The sequence below is a fragment of the Lipotes vexillifer genome, unplaced genomic scaffold (genome assembly GCF_000442215.2).
Source record: "Lipotes vexillifer unplaced genomic scaffold, Lipotes_vexillifer_v1.1 scaffold1139, whole genome shotgun sequence".
Taxonomy (NCBI): Eukaryota; Metazoa; Chordata; class Mammalia; order Artiodactyla; family Lipotidae; genus Lipotes; species Lipotes vexillifer.
Window position 1 is genome coordinate 688088 of NW_006798273.1, and position 26375 is coordinate 714462.

Here is a 26375-nt window from a genome sequence, read left to right on the forward strand (position 1 = left end):
GGGAAGATCCCACATGCTGCGGAGCGGCTGGGCCCGTGAGCCATGGCCGCTGAGCCCGCGCGTCCGGAGCCTGTGCTCCGCAACGCGAGAGGCCACGACAGTGAGAGGCCCACCGTACCGCAATAAAAACAAAAACAAAAAAAAACAAAAAATAATACATGTGAATATAACAGTTTCTTAATTTATAAGGAGAGATACAACTGCAAGGCAGATGAGACACTGGGGTGGCCTGGCCCAGAGCATTGATTCTCAGGAGAATCTGGGAAGCTGTTCTGTTCCCGCAGTGGATGGCGAGTGGACAGTCTGCACAGGAGGTGCCCTCCTTCAACAAGGTAGCTGGATGCACCCATCTTTCGTCAAAGCAAGACAGGCCCACAGAGTTAGGCCAGGGCACACCTCCACCTGCCCAGTCCTGCAAAGAAACCCTGACAGGTTCTAATCTTTGGCTTGTCTTTCTCCATGTGGACCTCCATCCCTGTGTTATGACATTGCCACAGATTGATAATGATTAATTAGCGCTCAGTTTATCTCAGATTATTTGTCTTTTAGTGTCTGATGAGATTTTGGAGGCGTCCTTCTCCCATTAGCAACAGGCTTACAAACCATCTCTTCAGGTAGGTTACTTTTGCACACAGTTAATTTCATTATTTGATGGTACTTACTGGCTTCAATTTCAGAGGTCACCACTTTATGACCTTGTCCCCAAGTTCTGGATCTGTAGCCTGTTTGGAGGTTGCAGTTAGTTCTCTCTGCTTGATTGTAATCATCTTGTTGCCATTCTTTCCCTTGATATGATTGTTAAATTGCTGCTTCTTTTCTTCCTGTATAAAATCATGTAAAATTACAGTTTCCCACATCAAGAACTCATGGACTATATAGGACAGCTCCCTAGAAATCTGTTTTTCCTCAGAGAGATTACTGACCTCTCTTATCAGTGGATTCAGAAACTTAATTTTCTTTTTGAGTACCCTATTTCACCCTCTTGAATTATTTTAGTAGCAACTGCCTTCAGATAACTTTCTATGTTTAGAAAATGAAGGCCCCCCCCCACCCAGCCCAAACTGACTCTGAGTTTCTCTAGTAATGCCTGATATTTCATGAAACAGTTTAATATCCCTCTCTTCTTGATTTAATTGTCTAGATCAGGGGTTGGCAAACTATGGCCTATGTGCCAAATCCGGCCCATTGCTTATTTTTGTATGGCCCATGAGCTAAGAATGGTTTTTACATTTTTAAGTGGTTGAAAAAAAATTTTTTAAAGACACAAGAAATTCAAATTTCAGTGTCCATAAATATAGTTTTATTGGAACACAGTCGTGCCCACTCATTTAGGTATTGTCTGTAGCTGCTTTTGCACTACAGTTGCGGAGTTGCATAGCTGTGACGGAAACCATATGGCACACAAACTCTAAAATATTTACTATCCAGTCCGTCATAGAGGAAGTTTGCCGACCTCTGGTGTAGATTGCGTTCTTGTGTCTGCATGCCAGAATCGTGTGACCTGGAGAACCTTTGAAAATGTGATACATTTGCTGGTGTAGTAATGTCCCCAAGAAGTTGGACCAGCTTTTTCCCCCAGATGTTTGTCAAATGCCAAGTTTAATTAGATGAACAGCTTTTCAAAGACATTTAACAAAATACTCCTGACATATGATACTTCGGGGCATTGCTCTCAAATGGATTTTAGGATGTTGTCAACATTTCAGTAAAAGAATCTAGTGTCCTAAAGCAGGTTGTCTTATCTTAGAAATCAGAACTTCTGAATTCAATTGAAAAAAAATTCTTCTTTTCTAAATTTGCTCTAATTATGTCTCTCAATATTGTATGTATCTATATGTTAATCTCAGATGGATGTTTGAAATTTTGAGTTCAAGATCTTTGAGTTGTTTATTTTCCCTCCCTCTCCCTTCCTCTCTCCCTGCCTCTCTCTGTCCCTGTCATTCCTCTCTTCCTTTCTCCTGGTGTTTAAGCAAAGAATTTTATAATCTGAAAAAGTAAGTGTGACCTTTTTCTTCTCTCTGATGTTCTTTCTCTCTCTCTGCTTGCCTTCTGGTTTAAAAAAAAATCCTTTAGACATTTTAATATTGAATTAGTATCAGAGGAAGAATTACCTTTGAAAATATCAGGTTCTGGGACTGATGTGACTTTTTGGCTGCTTTGGATAAGAGGAGCCAGAAGTCAGAATGTCATTCGGGTTCAGTGGGATCGTGGAGAGCATTAGTGTCTGATCTCATCTAAGCAATGGAGAGAAGGCATTTTTGCACTCATGAAAATTGAATAGGTTTAGGTGGGGGGAGCGTGTTGACTCACCACAGTTCCCATCAGCTATTTGACTGTTTAGACTTGTATTTAAAATTCTGTCTCCTGTTTTTAAATTTTTCCTTAATTATATCTTTTGCATGCTCTTAATCTTGGGTTAGATCATTTTTTTCTGCCCGCTTAATTTTCCAGCCTCCCACGAAACTGGCAAAATAAAGAGAACATGTTTCAGTTCTTGGAATCACTTTGTTATATATCCAGCAGCATTCCTAAGAACTTTTTCTGGGGATTTTAGACTCTCAACATTGTGGTTTTTCAATTTAATTTCAGCTGACATTGGTGTATGGTAGTAATTTCTAAATAGCTTGTAGTCCCCCTCCCATTTTGTTCACATCATTTTCCTTGCTCCTGTCATTTCGGGTTTCAGAATAAATATAGAGTAAGAAAAACAAATAGAGAAAACATCCTGTTGTATAATATAGAACAGGATAATTTTGGAAACACTGTTGGTACCTCATAAATAAAAATTATACCTCATTCTCTGTCCTTGGGATTAAGGTTTGCAACATGATCAGTGGGCTTTGAGAAAGGTCAAGAGATTGTTGAAGAAATCGTATTCATTGTTTAACCTGTTTGATTATCACTGAGCATTGCTGCTGGGGGTAAGGCTGCAGTGTAATACTGCTTTCAAGATGTCGCAGGTTCTTTATACGTATTATTTTCACAGAACTGAAATTCTAAAATTTTAACACAGATCTTTCATTTCCACTTCAAGAGATTTATCCTTCAGAGATACTTGCACAACCATGTAAAGATATGGATAGAATAGATCTGTGTTTGAGTGTATTGGGGAGAGGAAAGATGGTCACTGTGACTGTTTATAATAGCAATAAAAGGGACACAACCTAAATGCCCACCAGTAGGGTAGAGCCAGCCATTAAAAGCAAAGAAGTTTATTAAAATGGAAATATCCATGTATCTCCAGAGAGCTTTTTATAACCACTTGTGGACATCCTCTGTCTCCTCCCACCACCACCAAATCCCCAAGCCCATCCAGGAATCACTATACCTATGAGAGATGCTACTCATGTTAGTGTGTCGTACATTTAAATAATGTGAAGGAAAATGAGATTATGAACCAGTGGGCTGGAAGATGCTGGTTCCCACAAACCTTCTTGGTCCCAGAGTATCCTGAGTCCCAACTTTGAGTAAAAGCTTCTACTCCCCTACCTCCCAAATCCAGAATCTCTCTGAATATCAAGCCACAACAAAAACTGACTAGATCTGAATGAAGTAGGAGAAATTAAGCCAAGAGAGCTATGGGAAGATAAAAAGGATGATTCCAAGAAACCTGAGACTGCTCCTAGTATGCCACAAGGGGTTATAGAAGGATGAGAGGCTTTGGAGGTTAAGGCGGATTGAGCTTTGGCAACAAAGCTACTACAGGTAGAGGGTACCCCTGAAGAATTCTGTGATCCTGGATTTCACCTTGCTCCCATCAGTAGTCACAGCTACCTGAGCTTTTTACTGTTAGAAGGAACCGTAAAGATCATCTAGTTCATCTCTCTTACAGTCTAGGAGACTGAGGGCACACAGCCAGCTCCTGGCTCATAGCTAGTGTTCTCCTGGACTGTGTAACTGTGGTAGGTTGTCAAACTGGAGACGTGGTAGGTGGAGATTTTATTTTACAGAAGGAAAGGATAGTGGGATAACTGTGCAATGTGCATAACAAAGGGTAATTTGCCTTCCATCTGCATGTTTACTGGGCCATGTTGTTAGTGTTAGAGAGATGACCTGTAGAAAAGAGGGTGTCTGGTTGGTGGGTTATGATGGGAAAAATGCTAGTCTGTTATAAAGTAAGAGAAATGGAGATTGCTGAAGTTGTTTGAAGCAACTTCCTTGCGGTTCAGGCACCCTGTATAGTGAAGGGCTCAATTTACAGTTGGCGCACATGGTGTATCCGTGTTCCTCTGCTGCTCAGGACCCAGGCGCTTCTGTGGTAGGGAGTGAGAGCGTTTGAATTTGTACTCCACTGTTTACAGGATTTAGAACGTAGTATGCATACAGTTCATCCGTTTCTTTATTCAGCAGATGCTCAAGCCCCTACTCTGTGTCAGTAGGGGCACTGCTTTATGTGCTGGGGATGTAGCACTTAAAATGGACAAACATCTCTGCCATCTTGGCCTTTACATTCTAGCAGAGGAAGACAAACCAAGCAAATAAATAAAGTGGATACAACGTGAGGTGGTGGTATGGCTGGAAGCGGGGATAGGGAATCCCAGGGTGGGAGTGAGGTGTCGGCAATTTTAAGTACAGGTGAGTCAGGGAAAGCCTCAGTAGGTGACATTTGAACAAGGACCTGGAGATTGGAGAGGGAGCCATTGTTTCAGGTAAGGGGAATGGATGGTTAGGGCCCAGTCTGTGCTGTGAGAGCATGCAGGATGTGCATGGGGGAAATAAAGGGAGGGGGCAATGTGGGGAAGCACAGTAAGCTGGGGACAGTCATAGAGGATGAGGTTGGAGAGGCAGGGGGTGTCCAGACAGCCCATTGCAAGGACTTGGGCTTTCAGCTGATTGAAATGGGGCCATTGAAGGGTTTGAGCCGAGTGACATGATCTGATTTAGGTTTTTGATTGATTTTTTTCCAAAATTGGTTTTCCAAAAGGTGGTACTAATTTATATTTCCATCAGCAAAGTTTGCAGGGATCTATTTTCTTACACCCACACAACAGAGTACTACTGAACTTCTTATGACTACATTTTTTTTTAATTAGTTTATTTTATTTTTGGCTGCATTGGGTTTTCGCTGCTACGCGTGGGCTTTCTCTAGTTGCGGCGAGCGGGGACTACTCTTCGTTGCGGTGCCTGGGCTTCTCATTGCGGTGGCTTTTCTTTGTTGTGGAGCACGGGCTCTAGGTGTGCGGGCTTCAGTAGTTGTGGTGCACGGGCCTGGTTGCTCCGCAGCATGTGGGATCTTCCCGGACCAGGGCTCGAACCCGTGTCCCCTGCATTGGCAGGCGGATTCTTAACCACTGCACCACCAGGGAAGTCCCTACATTTATGTATTAATATTTTTTTATTTGGCATCGGGTCTTAGCTGCCGCACCAAGTTCTTCGTTGTGGTGTGTGGGCTTCTCTCTAGTTGTGGCACACAGGCTCTAGAGCGTGTGGGCTCAGTAGTTGCAGTGTGCAGGTTCTGTAGTTGGTGGCGTGCAGGCTCTAGAGCACGGGCTTAGTTGCCCCATGACATGTGGGATCTTATTTCCCCGACCAGGGATCGAACCCACATCCCCTGCATTGGAAGGCAGATTTTTAACCACTGGACCACCAGGGAAGGCCCAAGGGGGTTGACTGCCTTTTCATGAACTGCCTTTCCATGTTCTTTGCCCATTGTTTTTGTTTTGAGTGTTTTGTCTTTTCCTTAATAGTTTTCTAGAGGCTTTTTCTATTTTAATGAAACAGTAGTTATCTTTTCATTGTGTTTTGACTTCATTTATGATACTTAATTTTTTCCTTTACAGAAATTTGAAATTTTTATGTAGTTACATTTATCTTTCTTCTTTTTTATGGCTTCTAGGTTTTAGGTCATACATAGAAAGTTTTACTCATTCTAAGATATAGATTAGATAGGTAGGTAGATTTTTTTAATTACTGTTTTTTCCTAGTACTTTGGTCATTTTATTTTTATTTAACTTTTTATTCCACTTGAAATTTATTTTGGTGTAAAGAGTGATGTGTAGGAATCCAGATTTTCTTTTTCCAATTGGCTAGTGGTTGTCACAGCTCTATTTACTTTATCCCTACTGATTTGGAGTGCTACCTTGATCTCATTCCAGGTTCTCATTTGGGTCTGACATCCACCTAAAATTTTTTAAAGGAGATTTAAGCACCAGTTTATTTTTATGGCAGGGAGAGTTGGTAAACAATTGGGTATCTTCTGTTACCTTTCTCTTAGTATCTTTAGGAAGATTACTGGCCAGAGTTGGAGTATCAGAGTAATTAAGATTGCCAGGAGTGGGGTGGAGGGGGGCTTTAGTCAGCTCCACACTGCTGTGCTGTGTGTCATTAGGTGGGGACAGGAGTAGTAGGACAGGTTTCTAATTGCAGGGAGTTTACAGCTGAGCTGGAGGAGGAACCATAAAGCAAGGTAAAAGTGTGTCTGCCAGGGTCATACGCAGGGATGATACAGAGTTAACTTATATGGAACAGACCATTCAAAAGTAAATTTGTTAATTGTGTGATATACAGGGAAAAAAACGGAAAAGGGAGAAAGGTTAGTGAGGGGTGGATTATTAAGGAGTGGGAGAATAGCCACTTCATTTGTTATATTTTCGTTCCTAAAGCTGATTTAAATAGGCCTCTTATCTTAGTCTGAGGTTTTAGTACATTAAAATGCTTTCTCATCCTGTCTGCCTTTTTGTGTGAAATATTAAACTTGTGAAATTCAAATATGTCTGTGCAATGGTGCCATGCTTCTGTTTACTAATGGATTATATTAGCCACTAGGTAATTAATTACCTTTGCTAGCACCAAAAAGACTCTGTTTGTGACTGGTTTTGACTTGTAGTGTGTATGTTAACACAGGTATATGTTAAGGTGATTAACTGGCAGAATTGGTACCAGAATCTGGGTGTTTTGCTTTAGCTTCGTTCTAAGCTACTTTGAGTTATACTGTTTCATAGTGGGAACAAAAAACATGATGTAATCTTCTTTGTACAGTGTACATGCATGGCCAGCATCCCCAGGGTTTGACTTTAATTCCTCAGAATTTCTCTTATAGGACTGGCTGGACAATGGCCCAGAACAAGCTATTCAACAAGATCCTCAAAGCCCTGCAGTCTGATCGGCTTGCCCGCTTGGCCAACGAAGGGGTAAGACTCTAGAAGCCTGCCCACCGTGGGCTCCCCATAGTTCGGGCGTCACGGGCTAGCTGACCTCACCCCGCTCCCCCCACCCTCACCCCACGTTGCTAACGAGGTGGCCCTCATACTTTGTCCCCCCGACTTACACCTCTCAGGCTTGTAATGAGCCAGTGCTGCGCCGTGTTGCCGTGGACAAGTGTGCGAGGAGAGTGCGGCAAGCTCTGGCGAGTGTGAGCTGGGACACCAAGCTGGTCCAGTGGCTGCACACCACCCTGGTGGAGACCTTGAGTCTGCCCATGCTGGCCGCCTACCTGGATGCTTTGCAGACACTGAAAGGGAAGGTGAGGCTGTGATTGATGTCTGCCCTGTCCTGGGGTAGCCAGCCTCGGCTGTGGGTTCAGGAAGTGGGGTTGGGCGAGGTCATTGCCTGGTCAGCCTGGAGGGCATGACTGAAGCTAACAGGTTTGTTGTCAAAAATAGGAGACATGGTATCATTTCGTGTTTTCACCCGGCGTAAATGTCTCTAGCCCTCCTGAAAACCAGAGAACATGTTTAGCGTCTACAGCCCTGCAGCTTGTGGTTTGAGGGGAGGTGAGAAAGGAGAAGATGAGGGGTTTACCAGGGAGGGGTGTTGAGAGCGGGGCAGGAAGCAGACCCGTGGTGCTGAGAGTGTGGGGGTGCATGTGGGGAGGTGTTCCAGAGCAAGGAGCGCCGTGATGGGATGCCTCGGTCTCTCCTCATCATGATGAGCCTTCGTTAGCAACACTTTCACTTTAATCACTCTTTATAAAGCATGTCATTAACTTTCCCTGCTTTCTTACTTAGACAGTATTGCACAAAGTTAAACTGTTTTTCTTCATGATTGCAGTTTATTTTGGTTGCATTTATTGCACTGGGCTGTGTTCGGTGTGATTGGAGTACAGGTTCTGGGGGCAGACTGCCTGGCTGATCTCATCTTGATTACTAGTTAGCTGTGTAATCTTGGATTAGTGTCTCAATTTCCTCATCTCTAAAAACATGGCTGATACTAATACCTATCTAGGATTTTTGTGAAAATTCATTAATCGAGATAGAATGCTTGCCACAAAGTTTGGCACGTGGGAAACCCACAGTAACTGTTAATCATTTATAAGTAGTACCATCATTTTTAGAGTTTTTTGCTCCAATACAGAATGGCCTCAGGCAACTTGGATTAATTCAGTTCTTGACTTTTTTTTTTTAAGTAGTTTTCTTCTCCTTTGCAGGAAGCTGGCCTGTTTTGTTGCTATAATTTACCTGGCCAACAGCTTTCCCCAGCCATATTCCACCAATTTCCAGGCTTATTGTTTCCTACCTGTTTGTTACTTGAAGGTTGCTGAGTTTGTTTGAAAGCAAAAGAAGACTGGTTTAGTGTGGAAATAAAACAAAACTCAGGACCAGATGTGTTAATGAAATGCATGGTAGGAAATTTGACATTAATTTATACATGCAACTGTTTTGTGCCTATAATGTGCCAGGCGCTGGGATGAGTAAGACAGAAATGCTGTCTACTCTGATGGAGCTTATTTTCTAGTGGAGAAAGAGATAAAAGAAAAGATAGTCCCAGAATTCCCCCTGTGCTGCTCCTCTGCAGTGGAGACCCCGGCCCAGGAGGTGAATAGCGGGCAGGCATGGGCACAGGGTGGGTGTGGAGCCAAGACAGGCCCCTGGCCGAGAACAGTGGCTTGTGAGTATTTCAGGCATTTTAAATGTTCTCCACAGCATTCTACCTATGAGAAGAGTACGGCATTGGTGAATATCCCCTGAGGGATGAGTATTAGTAGTGCCCAGAGCCCACTTCTCTGCCTTACATTGCATGGCCAGTATGCCTTGGAAGTCATTTCCCTCGTAAAGAAGTTTGCCCTGCTCCCCCACTGAAGTCACTGTCTGGATGTTCCCACGTGAATGAAGTGGTATAAGTGGTGTTCAGGTTTATTGAGCATGATGGACCACTGGCGGGACTGCACAGGTGTGCACAGTGCATGCTGCCTGGCCCTGCTTCTAGGTCATGGTGTGGGTTAGCTGGAATGGCAGAGGACACACAGTCAGCAGGGTCCCAGACTGTGAGCCGCTGTCCGCTTGAGGCTCTGCTCTCAGTGGCTCCTCTCCCTTCAGGCTCTTATATTCTCACGACTCTCAGATTCACAGCAAATACTTAGGTTGTTTCCCACAACTTCTAATGTTCCTGCTGGATGAAAATGCAGGTGGATGGGATCGTGCTCTTGGCCCAGCTACTTTCACCACCAGACCTGTTGTAAGGGGAGCAGAGAAGGTATAGACCCTAGCCGCTTCATTGTCTGCTAAGAGAGACGCAGTGCTGGAGAGACGAGGGATGCTTGGTTTGCCTGGCTCCAAGCAGAGAAGTTGGTTATTGATTATTTCTAAGTATTCTTGTTTACAGAAAGTGAGTTTCAAGGCTTTGTCATTTGAGAGGTATACTCTTATTACTGCCAGATAAAAGCTTTTAAAGTCTAGTTCAGTCAGATCCTCTACCTCAAGGTGTTGAGTGGCTCACAGTGACAAAGTAAGTTACAAGAAATGGCCAGTTTAGGGTGAAGATCCTTTGCAGTTGGGCCCTAGCCTTTGTTACTAGCCTTACGTCCTCCTACTTCCTTGCTCAAATTCTCGACTTCAGGCCATCTGTGCCTAGAATAAGTCCTGTTCTTTCTTGCTTACATCTGGTGTCTCTGATTAGAAAGCTTTCCCCCATCTTCTGTTAGAATTCTTCAGAGTGCATCTCACTTCACATGCTGCATCTTCAGATGAAAATTGCCTGCTCACTTCCCTCTTCTCTGTTAGATGGTTTGAATCATAGTGTGAGGCTTATTTTTCTTTATGGCGCTTATCAGCCCCTCCTCTTTTGTTTTTTGTGTGATTGTCTTCATTAACCCTTGTAGATTAAATTCCTTTGCAGTAAGCACTAGGCTGGTGTCTTGTAACAGCAGTGTTGCGTTGCGTAAACATTTGTTTCCTGAATTAAATTGAGAAAGTCGCATGGTTATATTCCCCTCACTTCTTTTGTTTTTTAAAATGCATTTATTTATTTATCTTTGACTGTGTTGGGTCTTCGTTGCTGCGCGGGCTTTCTCTAGTTGCAGCGAGCAGGAGCTACTCTTCGTTGCGGTGCGCGGGCTTCTCATTGCGGTGGCTTCTCTTGTTGCGGAGCACGGGCTCTAGGCGTGTGGGCTTCAGTAGTTGTGGTGCACGGGCCTAGTTGCTCCGCGGTATATGGGATCTTCCAGGACCAGGGCTTGATCCCGAGTCCCCTGCACTGGCAGGCGGATTCGTAAGCACTGCGCCACCAGGGAAGTCCCTCCCCTCATTTCTTGTACAGAAACCTTTTTAGTCTTGCTCTTTCAAAATTAGGATCACTGTCCTTGCTTATCATTGCCTGGAACAGCTTATCTTCTTGTCCTATCTTTGCATTTTTTATTTTAATTGAAGTATAATTGACATATAGTATTATATTAGTTTCAAGTATACAGTATAATGATTTGATATTTGTATGTATTGCTAGATGATCACCACAATAAGTCTAGTTAACATATGTCACCACACATAGTTACAAACATTTTTTTTTTCTTACAATGAGAATTTTTAAGATCTACTCTCTTAGCCACTTTCAAATCTGGAATACAGTGTTATTAACTGTAGTCACCATGCTGTACGTTACATTCCATGGCTTTATTTATTTTGTACTTTTTGATCCCTTTTACCCATTACCCATTACCCATACCCATTACCCATACTATCCTCCACCCCCTCCCTCTGGCAGCCACCAGTCTCTTCTTTGTATCTATGAGTTTGGTTTTTTGTTTTGTTTGTTTTTCTTTAGATTCCACATACAGGTGAGATCATACGGTATTTATGTTTCTCTGTCTGACTTAACTTCACTTAGCACAGTGCCCTCAGGGTCCATCCATGTTTTCGCAAATGGCAAGATTTCCTTCTTTTTTATGGCTGAATAATTGTGTGTGTGTGTGTGTGTGTGTGTGTGTGTGTGTAGAAAACGTGACATATATACATATGCCACATTTTCTTTATCCATCATCCATCAGTAGACACTTAGGTTGTTTCCATATCTTGCCTATTGTACTTAATGCTGCAGTGAACATGGGGGTGTATATATCTTTTTGAGTTATTGTTGTTTTCTTCAGATAAATACACGGAAGTGGAATTACTGGATCATATGATAGTTCTATTTTTAATTTTTTGAGGAACATCCTTACTGATTTTTGTAGTAGCTGCACCAATTTACATTCTCACCAACATGCACAGGGGCTCCCTTTTCTCCACATCCTTGCCAAAGTTTGTTAATGCTTGTCTTTTTGATAATAGCCATTCTAGCAGGTGTGAGATGATATCTCATTTTGGTTTTGATTTGTATTTCCCTTATGATTAATAATGTTGAGCATCTTTTCGTGTACCTGTTGGTCATCTGTATATCTTCTTTGGAAAAATGTCTATTCAGATCTGCCCATTTTTTAATCAGATTGTTTATTTTGTTGATGTTGAGTTGCATGAGTTCTTCATATGTTTTGAATATTAACCCCTTATCAGATACATGATTTGCAAATATTTTCTCCCATTCAATAGGTTGCTTTTTCATTTTGTTGATGTTTTCCTTCGCTATGCAGAAGCTTTTTAGTTTGTAGTCCCACTTGTTTATTTTTGTTTTTGCTGCCTTTACTTTTGGTGTCAGATCCAAAAAATCATTGCCAAGACTAATGTCAAAGAGCTTACTGCCTATGTTTTCTTCTAGGAGTTTTGTGGTTTCAGATCTTCATTCAAGTCTTTAATCCTTTCTGAGTTAATTTTTGTGTATGATGTAGTACAGTGGTCCAGTTTCATTCTTTTGCATGTAGCTGTCCAGTTTTCCCAGCACCATGTATTGAAGAGACTGTCCTTTCCCCACTGTAAGTTCTTGGCTCCTTTGTTGTAAATTAACTGACCATATATGCATGGGTTTATTTCTAGGCTCTCTATTCTGTTCCATTCATCTGTGATTCTGTTTTTATGCCAGTGCCATGCTGTTTTGATTACTATAACTTTGTAATATAGTTTGAAATCAAGAAGCATGATGCCTCCAGCCTCGTTCTTTGTTCTCAAGATTGCTTTGGCTATTCAGGGTCTTTTGTGGTTCCATACAAATTTTAGGATTGTTTGTTCTATTTCTGTGAAAAATGCCACTGGAATTTTGATAGGGATTGCATTGAATTTGTACAGTAGATTGCTTTGGGTGGTATGGACATTTTAACAGTATTACTTTTTCCAGTCTGTGAGCACAGAATATCTTTCCATTTATTTGTGTCTTAGTTTCTTTCATTAATGTCTTATAGATTTCAGTGTACAGGTCTTTCACCTCCTTGGTTAAATTTAATCCTAGGTATTTTATTCTTTTTGATGCTGTTGTAAACGAGAAAGTTTTCTTAATTTCTCTATTAGTGTATAGAAATGCAGCAGGTTTTTGTATATTGATTTTGTATCCTGCAACTTCACTGAATTCGTTTATTCTAATGGTTGTTTTTGGTTGAGTCTAGGGTTTGCTCTATATAATATGATGTCATCTACAAATAGTGACAGTTTTACTTCTTTCTAAATCTAACGGAAAGGATGCCTTTCCTTTCTTTTTCTTGCCTAATCGTTCTAGCTTGGACTTCCAATACTATGCTGAATAAAAGTGGTGTGAGTGGGCATCCTTGTCTTGTTCCTGATCTTAGAGGAAAAGCTTTCAGGTTTTCACTGTTGGGTACGATGTTAGCTATGGACTGAACTTTTACAGCCTGCATCACGGTAGTAGTTTTTATTCTCCAGTTTCTCAAAAAGTTTATTTTTCTGAAAACTACCTCTAGCAGTTAAAAATCTTCCCTTTCCCCTAGGTCATTTTGACCTCTTGTGGGTAGTATGGGATTCACACAGATAATTCTTCTCAGTGTAAGCATCAGCATGTCTGAAACCTGTATTTACACATCTGTGAGGTCACATTTTTGGTAAATCGTAATGGTGTAATGTGGAACCACTGATTGGTAGGGCCAACTGTAAAGTTATACACAGCTTTTCGACTGAATGGGGGGTTGGCACCCAACCCTGTGTTGTTCAAGGGTCAACTGTATACACAGTATAGTAGGATATATTATTTGGGGCACAATAACATTTTTTTAACACACCACAGTTTGAAGGCAGTATTCTAGAAGTAAATGCAGAGTTTTGTTTTTAATTTATAAAATCAACTGGTGTTCACTGAGGAAATTTAGAAAATACAGATGTCTGAAAAGGAAAAAAATTCATAACTCCATAAAGTTCATTATTAACCTTTTGGCATATTTTCTTGTAGTATTTTTTTTGAGTAGAGATAATTTCTATATTTTCTGTTTTACCTTTAACGTTTTAGCAAATTATTTCCCTATGTTATTACAAATTGTTTTAAATATTAAAAATTAATCCATAATATCTAATTATGTAGATAATTTGCTTAACCACTTCCTTGTATATGCCTTTATGTTGTGTCCACTTTTTGACTATGATTGAGAGTGAATTTGTCTTTTGCTTACCCCCCAGCCCCCGCGTGTGTGTGTGTGTGTGTGTGTGTGTGTGTATTTCTGATACAGGTTGTTAAGAAAGAGATAAGTTTAAGTCTCTTGATGCGTGTCAACCAGATTGGTTTCCAGAGGACTGTATCCACTTATCTTTAATATGATGGGAGGCATATTTTTCAGCCATGCACTTATTTGTACTTTTTCTCGTGAGGAAAGTTTGAGAGGTGTAGTTGAAATCTTTCCTTGGCTCATAGTGGGGCTGTGTCCTCCCACCTGCTCCTGGTGGTGGGGTCTCCTGCTTCATGCTGGAAGCATCTTTGCTCTCCCTTGCTTCTAGATCCCTACCTTGATTGACCGGATGCTCGTGTCATCCAACACGAAGACCGGGGCTGCTGGAGCTGAGGCCTTGTCCCTGCTACTGAAGAGGCCCTGGGACCCCGCAGTGGGAGTGCTCTCTCATAACAAACCAGTAAGTTGGACTTAACTGTGGCCCATGAAATTGTGTTTAGAATTCAGTCTTAGAACTTTGGCAAGAGGATAATGGCTTGTTTAACTGCTTTCATTAATAACTGGCTGGGTGTAGTGGTTAACGTAGTTTCCTGAGCAAATTAGCATTGGTTGGGATAAGAAAGGTATTGGGGTTCCATGGAGGAGCACCTCTCACTCATTGGCTCTCTGGTGGGGTCTTTCTCCTTAGAGCAAACTCCCCGGCTCCCCTCTCATTCTCATTGCCTCCTCCGGGCCCTCCAGCTCTGTGTTCCCCACCTCGCGCCGCCACCGCTTCTGGCAGTCTCAGCTGTCCTGCTTAGGCAAGGTATGTACTGGGCAGGAGAAACTCCTCCTGGGGAGAATCTAGCAGACAGAAAGGAAGAGGGGGTCAAAACGGGTGAACTTAAATGTGGAGCGTCCCCCAAGTCTCTTTTTGTCTAGAATGCCAATGGTGCTTATCTGAGGTTGAAGGGATTTAGGTAGGTTAAGCAGACTTGAGAGGAGATTTGAAACTTAGCTCTGCTCTCATGGCTGCCACTCTTTTCTTTAGGTCATCCCTGTTGCCACGCATCTGCTGAACAATGGTAGTGGAGTAGGAGTTCTGCAGTGTCTGGAGCACATGATTGGGGCAGTGCGAAGCAAAGTGCTGGAGGTGAGAACGTCCCTATTTCAGTTCACTGTGGCACACCCAACATTCTGCACCAATCTGTGGCCTGCAGTCTTACTGTCTTCTTTCTCTTCCCACAAAGATTCACAACCATTTCCCACACAAACCCATTATCTTGATTGGCTGGAATACAGGAGCCTTGGTGGCCTGTCATGTAAGTAATCCCCATCTTATTTGGAGGTTGTCCTGAGATAGACTGCTGCTGCTACTACTGCTGCTGCCCAGCTTGATGATAGTGACTGTTGAGTGCTTTGTAGTGTTCCAGAGCACTGTGCTAGATGCTTTGCCTACAAACTTTACTTTTTAACTTTATTGTGGAAAATTTTAAGCAGAAATTGAAAGGGAGGATAGACTAGTATGAGAAACCCCTTGGGCCCCTCACCCAGCTTTGCCAGTGATGAGCTCATGGCCAAGCTTTTTTCATCTTACCTCTGCCTACTTTCAGTCTCCTCCAGTTATTTTGAAGAAAATCTCAAATATCATATCGTTGTGTTTATATATATATATATTTCAGCATGTATCTCTGAAAAAAATTTTTTCTTTCTCCCCCTAGACATAAGTACTATTCTCTCACCTAAACAAAACAAAACAATAATTGTAGCCAGCAAAAATTTTAATAGCTCTGTAATTTGATGTTGTGTTCCTGTTCTTTCCCTTTCCAAGGCATCAGAGAACCTTTTCTTTATTATTTTACATACACTTGCATGTATATTAGTTTGTATAAATGCCTCCGACCTGTCCAAATCCCCAGTTCTCGAGTGGATCAAGTAAGCAAAGTCTGTGCTGCTTCACGTAGTGTAAGTGACATCTAGGGGCGTGAGAGGAGGAAGGCTATCTCCCGGTGCTCCCTGGTCCCAAGGATGGCAGTACCTTGTCAGCGACTGCTCTAAGAAGTTTGGGGTGTCTGGGAGCTATCAAGTTCAAAAGGGAGAGATTTTCTTCACTTAAGGGAAAAGAGCAACATTTGTGTTCTCCTGATTGCATTTGTTATTAGTGGAGGGAAAAGGGAGGACTCTAGCCTCACAAACTGCCAGGATGGAAGAAGTATTAAACTTCCCATCCTGTGGTTCAGCCCTCTTCTGGGGTCCACTGAGGGCCCCAATTCTCTAGGCGGTGGCTTCTGGTAGAAGAGCACATCTTGTGTTCTTTGCTCTTACTGCTGCAACTATGGCTGGTGCACCTAGGGGTTATGTCCTAACCTAGTTATGTACACCTAGGGGTTATGTCATGACAGCAGGGGAGGAGGTGGGACTGGCTGGTGGGTTGACCACCCCAGGATTCTGGGTAGAATGTAGCTGCAGTGAAGTCATTTGACCTTGAGACAAACCGTGCCATTATTTCTAGGTGTCGGTGATGGAATACGTCACTGCAGTTGTCTGCCTGGGGTTTCCTCTGCTTACTGTGGATGGCCCCAGAGGGGTAAGCGCAGGGTGTGGCTGATTTCTGGGTCACCGGCAGGTGAGAGTATGGGAGTGCGTGCCTCGCCCAAGCTGCTGTTCAGTGACTGCAGTTGCCCAGCTGACTCTCTTGAGCATACTTGCTAGGGCAGTACTCAGTGAATATGCACTGGCTGACTGTAAACCTGGATCTGTTTTAGGATGTGGATGATCCCCTCTTGGATATGAAGACTCCAGTCCTCTTTGTCATTGGTCAGAATTCCCTACAGTGTCACCCTGAAGCCATGGAGGACTTCCGGGAGAAGATTCGGGCTGAGAACAGCTTGGTGGTGGTTGGGGGAGCTGATGATAATCTCAGGTGGGTAGGTTCCCCCAGAGCTGCAAGAGTGCCATGTTGGAGAGATGCTTATCAGGTGGTGATGTATAATTATAGCTAACCTGGTTCAGTGAAAAGAGGGCATTAAAAAACTTTACAAAAAGTTTTTTAAACTAATTCAGATTTCTAAAAAGTTGCAAAATGAGAACCAAGAAATTCCCTATACTGTTCACCCAGATTTCCCAAAAGTTAACATATAACCAAAGTGTAATTATTGAAGTCAGGAAATTAACATGGATATGATACTGTTATCTAATCTACAGACTCACATTTCATCAGTTATCTCACTAATGTTCATTTCTGGTCCAGGCTCAAATCCAGATCACACATTGCTGTTGGTTGCCTGTCTCCTCAGTCTCCTTTAATTTGGTACTGTTCCTTAGTCTGTCTTTGTCTTTCATGACCTCGACACTTTTGAAGACTTTCTGTTTTGTAGACAGTCCCTCAATTCGGTTTTTGACATTATCTTATGATTAGGTTGAGGGTGCACATTTTTGGCAGGGATGCTATGGAGCTGATGTGCCCTCAGTGCACCCCTCGGGATACATGGCGTTGATGTGTCTTATTACTGGTGATGTTAACTTTGATCAAGGAAGCATCTGCCAGGTTTCTCTATTGTAAAGTTACTATTTTTCTCTTTGTAGTTAGTAGTCATCTTGTGGGGAGAAAATACTTTTAAGATGTTGTAGTTATAGTCTTGGCCATTGTGCTTTCACTGGGGTAGGCATTTCTTCACGTTTTGTTCCTTACTGAGGATGAATGTGAACATAGATTTTATTTGTGTTAAGCATCCTTTTATATATTTTGGAGTATAAACAGCCAAAGTTTGGAGAGGATTTTAGATTTGTTTATTTTTTAATTTATTTTATTTTTGGTTGCGTTGGGTCTTCGTTGCTGTACGCAGTTTTTCTCTAGTTGTGGCGAGCAGGGGCTACTCTTCGTTGAGGTGCACAGGCTTCTCATTCTGGTGGCTTCTCTTGTTGCAGAGCACGGGCTGTAGGCACTCAGGCTCAGTAGTTGTGGCTTGCGGGTTCTAGAACGCAGGCTCAGTAGTTGTGGCGCACGGGCTTAGTTGCTCCGCAGCATGTGAAATCTTCCTGGACCAGGGCTCAAACCCATGTCCCCTGCATTGGCAGGTGGATTCTTAACCACTGTGCCACCAGGGAAGCTCTGGAGAGGATTTCAGGAGGGCATCTTTAGTCATTGAGATGGCCATTCTTCTCTTACAAGGCTGGCTGCCTGTAGGGCCTTTAGTTATGTTTTTATGAAATGTACTGAAAAAGAGGTTGTATCCTTTACTGGTCTCCTTTTTTATATGCTCAGTCTTAGATACTAACTTCATTTGTGTGCTTTAACTGGAGAGCTTAAAGCGAGTACCTATTCCCACCTCTCTTGTCAGTTTCTTACCCAGAGATGCTTTGGAGAAGTCCTCCTGGCCTTTGTCATTTGACAGCTTCTTGTGGACCTAGAATCTAACCCTTTGATGCTCAAGGCAGTGTTTGCTTGTAAATACATTATCTTTCTTGCTAATTCAGACATTCTTATCTATAGGAGAATAGACTGTGTGTGTTGAGTCATGGTGAGGGAGCGGGAGAAATGGAAATAACCCTTAGTGAGAGTTACGTTGTGAGGCTGCTTATGAGACATATTTGCATGGTGCCAAGAGCATTGGACTGAGAACTGGGAGACCTCAATTTAGTCTTGGCTCCCTTGCTGAGAAGCTTGGATAAAATACTTAACTTCTGGGACTCTGTGCTCATCCATAAAATGAGCATTGTTACACAAGGTCAGAGGCCTACAACCAGTAAATCGGGGTCTCATAATTTGGAGGCTCAGAATGTTGTTCTTCATCCTGTCACTTGGTGCCCTGTTTCTCTCTCTGCTGAGACCCCCAGTCAGAAGCCAGGGTGTTTAAGGCTGGCTTTCAAAGAGGAGAATGCAGCCAGCTGTGGTCAGTCTCTGTTATCCCTTTAGAACTAACCCGTGGCCACCTTGCCTTCCTTCCTGCTAATCTCATTTCAATAGCACCCAGTAATCTTTTCAATAGCACCCAGTAATCTCAGGGTTTGGGTCTGTGTTGGGGTGCCTCGAGATGAGGTCTCAGCAATCAGATAGAGTATACCTGTGAAGCCATAGGTATAGGACTTCTGAAGTATACCATCCCGGGTACTTTCCATGTATTCTTTGGTTCTTTACAAATGTTGTTTTGTGTCATCCCCATTAACTCCATGAGTGAGGTGTTATGGTTCCCCATTTTGCAGATGTGGAAACTGAGGTTCAGAGAGGCTGCAGACCTGCCTGAGGGCTAACGTAGTCTTCCTTCTTGGGTCTAGAGAATAACCAACACAGAAGAGAAATGGTGCTGTGGAATGTTTGGAAAGTAAACATTTCCTCTTTTTTGTCTCTTAGAATAAGCAAAGCAAAGAAGAAATCGGAAGGGTTGACTCAGAGCATGGTGGACAGATGTATTCAGGTACACAGTAGCTTTATATGGTTTTCTCAGCTAGGCTTGCCTTTCTGTAACCTTTTAGGTTCAGTCTTGTTGGCAGCAGCCTGTTGACTAAGGAGGATGGGTATCCACTGTGGCCTCTGTTGGGCCTAAATCATAAGCAAAGGAAAGGGGGAAAGAGAGAGGGGGAAAGGAGAGTAACGATCTAAGACATGAGCAGAGCATTAGGGGAGGAAGAGTTCACTGGAGGAGTGGTAAAGCGTGACCACCCCAGAGTACAGCCTCACGGGTGCAAGGCGCAGGCTTCTGCTGGTCCTTGGCTGAGGCTCGGGTTCGTGCCAGGCTTTGTGTGGTAGGAGGGACCGGCACACTGACATCAAGCTGAGGTGAATCGATTTTAGTCGGGACTGTCGGGGTGGTTCCTGTTCTCCAGAGAAGGACTCAGAGGCCTTGGCCCCTCTTTACACTAGGATGAGATTGTGGACTTCCTGACTGGAGTGCTCACTCGCGCGGAGGGCCACATGGGCTCTGAGCCGCGGGATCAGGATGCTGAGAAGAAGAAGAAGCCCCGGGACGTGGCCCGCAGAGACCTGGCCTTCGAGGTCTCTGAGCGGGGAAGTCGACCTGCGTCACCAGCTGCCAAGCTACCTGCCTCACCCTCAGGCTCAGAGGTAATGCGGAAAGGGAGGGAGTGCTTTTGCTGGGGAATGGGGACTGAAGAGTTGGTTCCTTCGCTTCCTGGGGATGCCTGTTGGCCTTGGTGGGCCTGTGAGTTCCTACGAGGGGAATTCCTGACCAGGGAATTCCAGGGGGACTTGACGATTGACAGTCAATCTGGACGACATTGGCTTGGCCCTTGTCTTCTTAATCTACTCAGGATCTCTCCAGTGTGTCCAGCAGCCCTACCTCCAGTCCCAAGACCAAGGTGACCACAGTGGCCTCTGCCCAGAAGTCCAGTCAGATCGGAAGCACTCAGCTGCTGAAGAGACACGTGCAGCGGACAGAGGCTGTGCTGACCCACAAACAAGCTCAAGGTATAGCTGCCTGGCCCGGTGGCCTCTCTTGGGTTCTGTCTTCTGCAGTTGACGCCATGTGGCAGTTGGAAAGTATTGGCATCTGCAGCTTTTTCCTGACATTTCTGTCCAGGCAAAATTAGGTTGAAATAAATACTGAGGGCTGTTTTCAAGGGTAAAATATCACAAAAGGTGATATTAGTGTGACTGTATAGTTCCACTAATTATAGCTTTGGCTTGGTGTTTGGGGAAGTTAGGCTTTATGAGCTGACGACACGTATGTTGGCCTCAAATTTTTTACCAACTCCGGGCCCTGCCCAGCCTCTCCTGCAGTCAGGGAGCTCTTCGGGTCCCGCAGACAAGGGGATTGGCCGTGCTCATCAGATTCTAGGGCAACTGCACTGGTGTCGTGCCCGCCCTTTGTTTTGCCCTTGAAGAGTTGAGATTCCCACACTGGGACTTCCAGTGAAGTTTTTCAGGAGTCTCTGCAGATAGGTTTTCAGTTAGGCTGGGAAACATTTGTTTGGTTGAAATTAGAGTTTGGAGAACAGTCAGCACAATGTAAGAAGCTGTGGAAAAGGCGTGTTCAGTGTGTGGGGAAGGGAGCAGCAGTGGCTCTACCCCTGGCCCACTTTGATCCAGTTGGGCAGCCCTGAGGCGAGGTCTCTTGGGCATTGGTGTTTGGTGATGTATGCAGGAGCGTGTATCATCTGAGGGTCTCAGGTGCCTGGGAAGAGGCAGCAGCCAGAGCTGGCTGTCAAGTAGAGAGACATACAGGAGACAGGAGGCTCCTCTGCTCTCTTCCCCTGTGTTTCTTTTAGTGGAGCCAAAGGATCAGGACTTAGACCCAGGCGTCTTATGAGGTTGCCTGTATGGTGGTGCTAACAGGGAGCAGAAGTGTGAGTGGGTCGGTGAAGACGAAAAGGAAGCCAGGCCCCTAGGGTCCACGCGTGACCTGCATCCTCTTCAGTGGTGGCCAGAGCCAAGTTCCAAGTGGGTGTTGTCTTCTTGGGCTTTTGATGAAGAGAGAGCCAGCAGTTTGCCAATAATTAGTGGAGACTGTAAGGAGTTCTGGAAGGCTGACTGGTGCGCCGGGTTCGAAATGGGACCCAGAACATCACGGAGGAGAGCCGCAGCACAGCAGCCTGGTTTCGGCAGAGCTCGTGGGTGGGGCAGTGAGAACAGCTCATGGTTATGGGCCCTCACTGCGTGCCTTGCCCTCTTCCTGGCACTTGCCTTGCTGTTGCTCCTGGAATGTGGGCAGTGGCCCCATGAGGCAGGTACCTTTATTACCTTCTGTTTATGGATGATTCCATGGTGCTGCCAAATGGCAGAGTCAGGTTTCAAACCCATGCAGTAATTCCAGAAAAAGCCCTGTTGACCATTTTCCAGAACATTTTCATACCTTTCTCTTACGACTTCTCTTTTTCTCCTTTCTCTGGCTGGCTGTGATTCTGTAATTCTTTCTGATTCATTCCAGCGCAGTTTGCTGCTTTTCTGACACAAAACATGCTGGTGAGGAAAGCTCTTCCTCCCGGCGCCTCCTCCTGTCTCTTTGGTGAGTACTGCTCTTTCCTCACCTTCTCACTCTCTGCTCTCTGCTTCTGTCCCCTTCTCCCTCTTATTTCTTTCCCGTCCCTGCCTCTCATTTGTCTCTGTTTGGTTTCCCCCTGTTCTTTGCTCTCTGCGTTTTTCTATCTTCTGGTTTTTTTTCTTTGCTGATCCTTTTGCTTATTACTCCATAGTCTTTGCTTTTTCCCCATTCTTGCTGTTTGCCTCTCTTGGTGTTTTTCTCCTTTTATCTCTTATTGTGGCTCTTGGCTCTGCTTCTCCTGTGTGTGCCTGTAGGCCAGTGCCTGTGAGCCTGAATTTCCCTGTGTTTTTCTCCCTGCCTCTGGTTTCCTGCTTCCATCCTGGCCTCTGCAAGCACTTATCAAGCATAAATCTGTAACTCCTTTCCCTTTTTCCCTCCTTCCTGTTCTGATTTTAGTCGATGCAGTCCTTCCTTTCAGCTGGTTGTGGCCTGACTGTGGTCTGGAGTAACTCCCTGTGGCCCCGTGGCAGCCCCCCCGCCTCCCATTTCTCGTGTGACTCCTGCCTTTCTGCCCCTGATTGCCTGCGCTAAGAAGGACTGGGGCGGGCTTCTAGGTGTAGAGAGGAGGGGATCCGTGAGGAAACCCGAAGGATAACTTAAGAGTCTGGGAGGCTTGGCCATGTGCAGGATGAGTCTGTTTGATGCAGTGGAGGGGGAAGCCCATGTGTGAACAGGTGCCCTTTCTCTGTACTAGTACAAATGACCTGGGGACTAGCTTGTGACATGGGCCACTGTTGCCCTCTTACCTCTGGGCAGGAGCTGTAAAGTTGTCTCCGCTAAGATAACCTGCCTAGGAGTTACTGAAAGCCAGCCTTAAGTCCTGGTGATGATCCTTCCCATTGTCCCCATTTGGCAAGCAAACCCTCAACCTTGGGCTCTGAGGGCAGGGTGGGACTCAGAGCTTTGAGGAAACCTCCCTTGTAAGGAGGACTGGATAGCCTGCTCCTCTATTGCTTCTCCAGAAACTGTTTGCTGCCCTCCAGCTGTGTGATGTGGGGAGGGCATGAGAATTGCCACATTCTTTGAGTCTGGGAAGCCCTGCCGAGGTCCACTGTGGTGAGTCCTCTATTGTCTGATTGGCCTTTGCCAGGCAGGGTCAGGATGTCTTCTCCTTTCTTTTTGTTTCCGCCAACTCAGAGCCCCTTCCTTCCAACTCCAGAGCAGGGTAAGGGAAGGGGATGGAGCCATCTTCTGAGAGGGCCAAGGTGGAGTTGCACCATAGGTGGGCCCAAGTGAGGCAGGACTGAAGCATTGGCATTCTCCTTGCACGTGTTGGGATGGTTCTTCCTGGTGTTCCCACACAGCCATGCCAGTGCTGGTACTGGCTCTCAGTATCTGTCGGGCTTTTTTGGATTGTGGAGAACTTCACCGCAGCTCCATTTCTTAGTTCCTGTTTCATCAGAACAAACGGAGGAAGCCGAGAAAGAGGATCTCAGGGTCCAGCTGAAGCGGCACCATCCCTCCAGTCCTCTTCCTGGCAGTAAGACCTCCAAGCGACCGAAGATCAAGGTGTCCCTTATCTCCCAAGGGGACACAGCTGGAGGGCCTTGTACTCCTTCCCAAGGAGGAGCTCCAGAAGGTGAGTTTCTCTTGGCCTCTTTAAATAAACACTGACAGAACTGTCCCAGGCACACAGTATTGCCCTCTTGGTGGCTACTTGCTGGGCGGCTCAGCCTCGCCTTCAGCACAACAGGCGCCCGGAGGAGACAGCAGAGGTTGCACGTGGGGGAAAGAGGGCAGCAAGCTCATCTGAACTAGGGTCAGGGAGGCCGAGCGAGGATCCGAGGAAGCGGTGGGGTCCTTCAAAGCATCATACATTTTGTTCTTCATTGGTTTCAGTTAAAGATAATAAAATATTCCAGAAGGTTTAGAAAGCAGAAGGAAAAAATAATCCCAACTCTTCCTATTCTAATGTAGTTATCCTTCATTTTTCGTCTTCCAGTCTTTTCCATAATATCTTGGATTTAGCCTTGCCTCTGGAACCCTGAAAGGTCAGGACCAAACAGGACTGACCAGTGGCCTTGGGGTTTTCTGTTTTGCAGCCGCAGGAGGGAAGCCCATCACCATGACACTGGGGCAAGCTTCCGCAGGGACCAAGGAGCTCACAGGGCTTCTCACCACAACCAAGTGAGTCTGTCTCCCGGTCTGTCTGTTCCCTTCTTTCTCTTCACCTTTTCGCTGGTCCACTGAGTGCTTACTTAAAATTTACAAAGAGTCCTGGAGCTCTTGCTTCGAGGCCTGAAGTCTCTCCTTGAGGCCTGACTTTTTTAGAAAGACTAGAGGCTCGATTCAGAAAGTGGGATGAAGAAACCAAAGTTCTAGCCTTGTGTCCATTGCTGAAAGCCTTGCTGGGCCCCATTCTGGACTTTCCCTGTGTTGGCAGGGACCTTTAGCTAATGGAGCTCTTACTTTTGTCTCCAGGTCAAGTGCTGCTGAAGGGGGAGTCTCAGCCAGCCCAGCATCCTCAGTGGTCTCTAGCAGCACTGCTCCCAGTGCCTTGCACACACTCCAGAGTCGCCTGGTGGCCACCTCGCCTGGCAGCTCCCTCCCAGGTATCTGGTAGCTCAACGTTCCCTGCCTCCCAGCGAAGTCTTTGTGGGCTGCTGCTGGAGGGTGGTCCTGGGAAAGCCTTGTGGAGCTAGATCTGGAGGAGGATGCTCTGGGTCTCAGGCTTGTTGTAGAGGCTTGGCATGGAGCTGGCATTAACTTTGAGGTAGGAGAGTTTGGGGCCTTAATATCTGCAGTGAGTAAATGTCCCAATCTGCAGGTAATGCCTCCTGTACTACAAGGAGAAATAGCTGGTGGGAAATGTATGTACTGCTTTCATTTTCTTGTTTTTAAACACATCTGGTTGAATAAAACTGGAAATTTAGCAAAATGAGACATTTTTCTGCCTATGCTTATCTCCTCACTTTCTCCGCCCTCACCCTACACTGAAAGGCTAGTTGCCTGAGCCCAGCAGGGCCAAGGCACTGCAGGTGCCCTGATCCTTCAAGAGGACCTTCCTCTTTGCTTTGAGGCTACTGGACTGTGTGTAAAGTGAAGTGTAAGTCAGGTGTTCGGGATTCTTTTGGCTTAAAAAGTCCTTCCTCTTCCCTGGGAAAGTGGGATAGATTTCTGAAAAGTGGGATTCATGTTCTCCTTGGTTTTCCTAAAACTGTCCAAAATTTAGGACAGGTGGTTTGGAGCAGGTTGGGGTGTGCAGAATGAATCCAAGGCAGTGTGTCAGGAACGGTACCTTTCCTCATGTGGGCGTCCAGTGTGCGTGTTTGGGGAGCCCTTCTGGCACCTTTCTGAGAGCACTGGGAATGTCCGAGGAAAGAGCGTTGGTGTTTTAGTTGATTATTGAGGGTGGACAGGCACAGCTGCTCGTGGAAAAGTGACTGAGCCTGTGCTGATGTCTGCTGTTTCCTCTCCTAGGGGCCGCATCAGCCAGCAGCCTCCTCCAAGGCCTCAGCTTCAGCTTGCAGGATATCAGCAGCAAGACCTCTGGCCTCCCAGCAAACCCCTCTCCTGGGCCAGCCCCGCAGGTGCACATCTGCCTTCCACTGGGCTGGGCAGGTGTGGGAGGAGGCCTCCTCAGCTTAGTTGGTTTTGGCAGGGACGCTGGGTCAAGGACAAATAGCCTTCTGGCTTCACAGCTGGGAACTACCAAAGGTTAAGGCTCCACCACTTACTAAGTGACCTTGGGCAAGTTTCTTGATCTCTGTATCTTTGTTTTCTTGTTTGTAAAATGAGGATAATGATAGTACCTCCCTCACAGAGCTGTTTTGAGGATTAAAGAAGATAATATATGGAAAATACCTGGCAGAGTACCTTGCATGTGGTAGGCACTGAATACATGGTAGCCATTAACAGTATGTGCCCTCCACACTCGACCGTTGCTGTTGGCAACAGCTTCTGATCACCTGGGCTTGTGTGTCCCACAGGCCACCAGTGTGAAGTTGCCCACCCCCATGCAGAGCCTGGGTGCCATCACCACGGGCACCAGCACCATTGTCCGTACCATTCCTGTGGCCACCACTCTCTCCTCCTTGGGTGCCACTCCTGGTGGGAAGCCCACAGCCATCCACCAGCTGCTGACCAATGGGGGCCTCGCCAAGTTGGCAAGCAGCCTCCCTGGCCTGGCTCAGATCTCTAACCAAGCCTCAGGTGAGTCTCTCATGAGAACCGTGGGGACTCCCAGATATGGGATCTTCCCCCAAGACCTTCCTATCTCTCATGGTCAAGGTATGATGTTGAACCCAGCCTCACAGGGTCCTGGCCTTGACCCTCAGGGATTCAGCTGTGTGGGTCCATCCCCCAGAGAGGTTGAGAGAACACAGGCTATTCCTGTTGCCTTTCAGACTGACTGATAGGGCGTAGATGACCCAGCTGGGGAGGAGGAAGCCAAGGCGGGAGGCTGATGGGGGTATGTTACATGGGGAGGAAACTCCAGGAAAGGGAAGTGGAGGCTGTGACAAAAAAGCCTACTCCTCTCTGTCTCTCTCTCTCAGGCTTGAAGGTCCCCACCACCATCACTCTGACACTACGTGGCCAGCCCAGCCGAATCACCACACTGAGCCCCATGGGCTCAGGAGCAGCCCCATCAGAAGAGCCCACCTCCCAGGCGCTGCCCTCCAGCTCACAGGTGAGTCTGCCTGGGAAGACCGAGGACACAGCCTCCAATATTGGGAAGTGTGGGGCCTACTGGCCGATTGGAGGAGCTGGACTTG

At 45.4% G+C, this 26375-nt stretch overlaps 1 protein-coding gene across 3 annotated transcripts in view; it reads left to right on the forward strand.

Moving 5' to 3' along the window:
- The window catches only part of KANSL3 (KAT8 regulatory NSL complex subunit 3), a 39234-nt gene that overhangs the window by 7650 nt on the left and 5209 nt on the right, over positions 1-26375 (forward strand). The window contains exons 3-20 of one of the 3 annotated variants that reach the window (XM_007470184.1): positions 7040-7130; positions 7277-7462; positions 14013-14144; positions 14373-14489; positions 14715-14816; positions 14914-14985; positions 16176-16250; positions 16429-16586; positions 19014-19077; positions 19524-19724; positions 19931-20087; positions 21547-21624; positions 23048-23239; positions 23703-23787; positions 24082-24212; positions 25081-25190; positions 25590-25812; positions 26157-26290. In XM_007470184.1, coding sequence (XP_007470246.1) covers positions 7040-7130; positions 7277-7462; positions 14013-14144; positions 14373-14489; positions 14715-14816; positions 14914-14985; positions 16176-16250; positions 16429-16586; positions 19014-19077; positions 19524-19724; positions 19931-20087; positions 21547-21624; positions 23048-23239; positions 23703-23787; positions 24082-24212; positions 25081-25190; positions 25590-25812; positions 26157-26290 — 2308 coding nt within the window. The remainder of the gene's footprint in view (positions 1-7039; positions 7131-7276; positions 7463-14012; positions 14145-14372; positions 14490-14714; positions 14817-14913; positions 14986-16175; positions 16251-16428; positions 16587-19013; positions 19078-19523; positions 19725-19930; positions 20088-21546; positions 21625-23047; positions 23240-23702; positions 23788-24081; positions 24213-25080; positions 25191-25589; positions 25813-26156; positions 26291-26375) is intronic. The other 2 variants (XM_007470185.1, XM_007470183.1) reach the window with 2 other exon arrangements.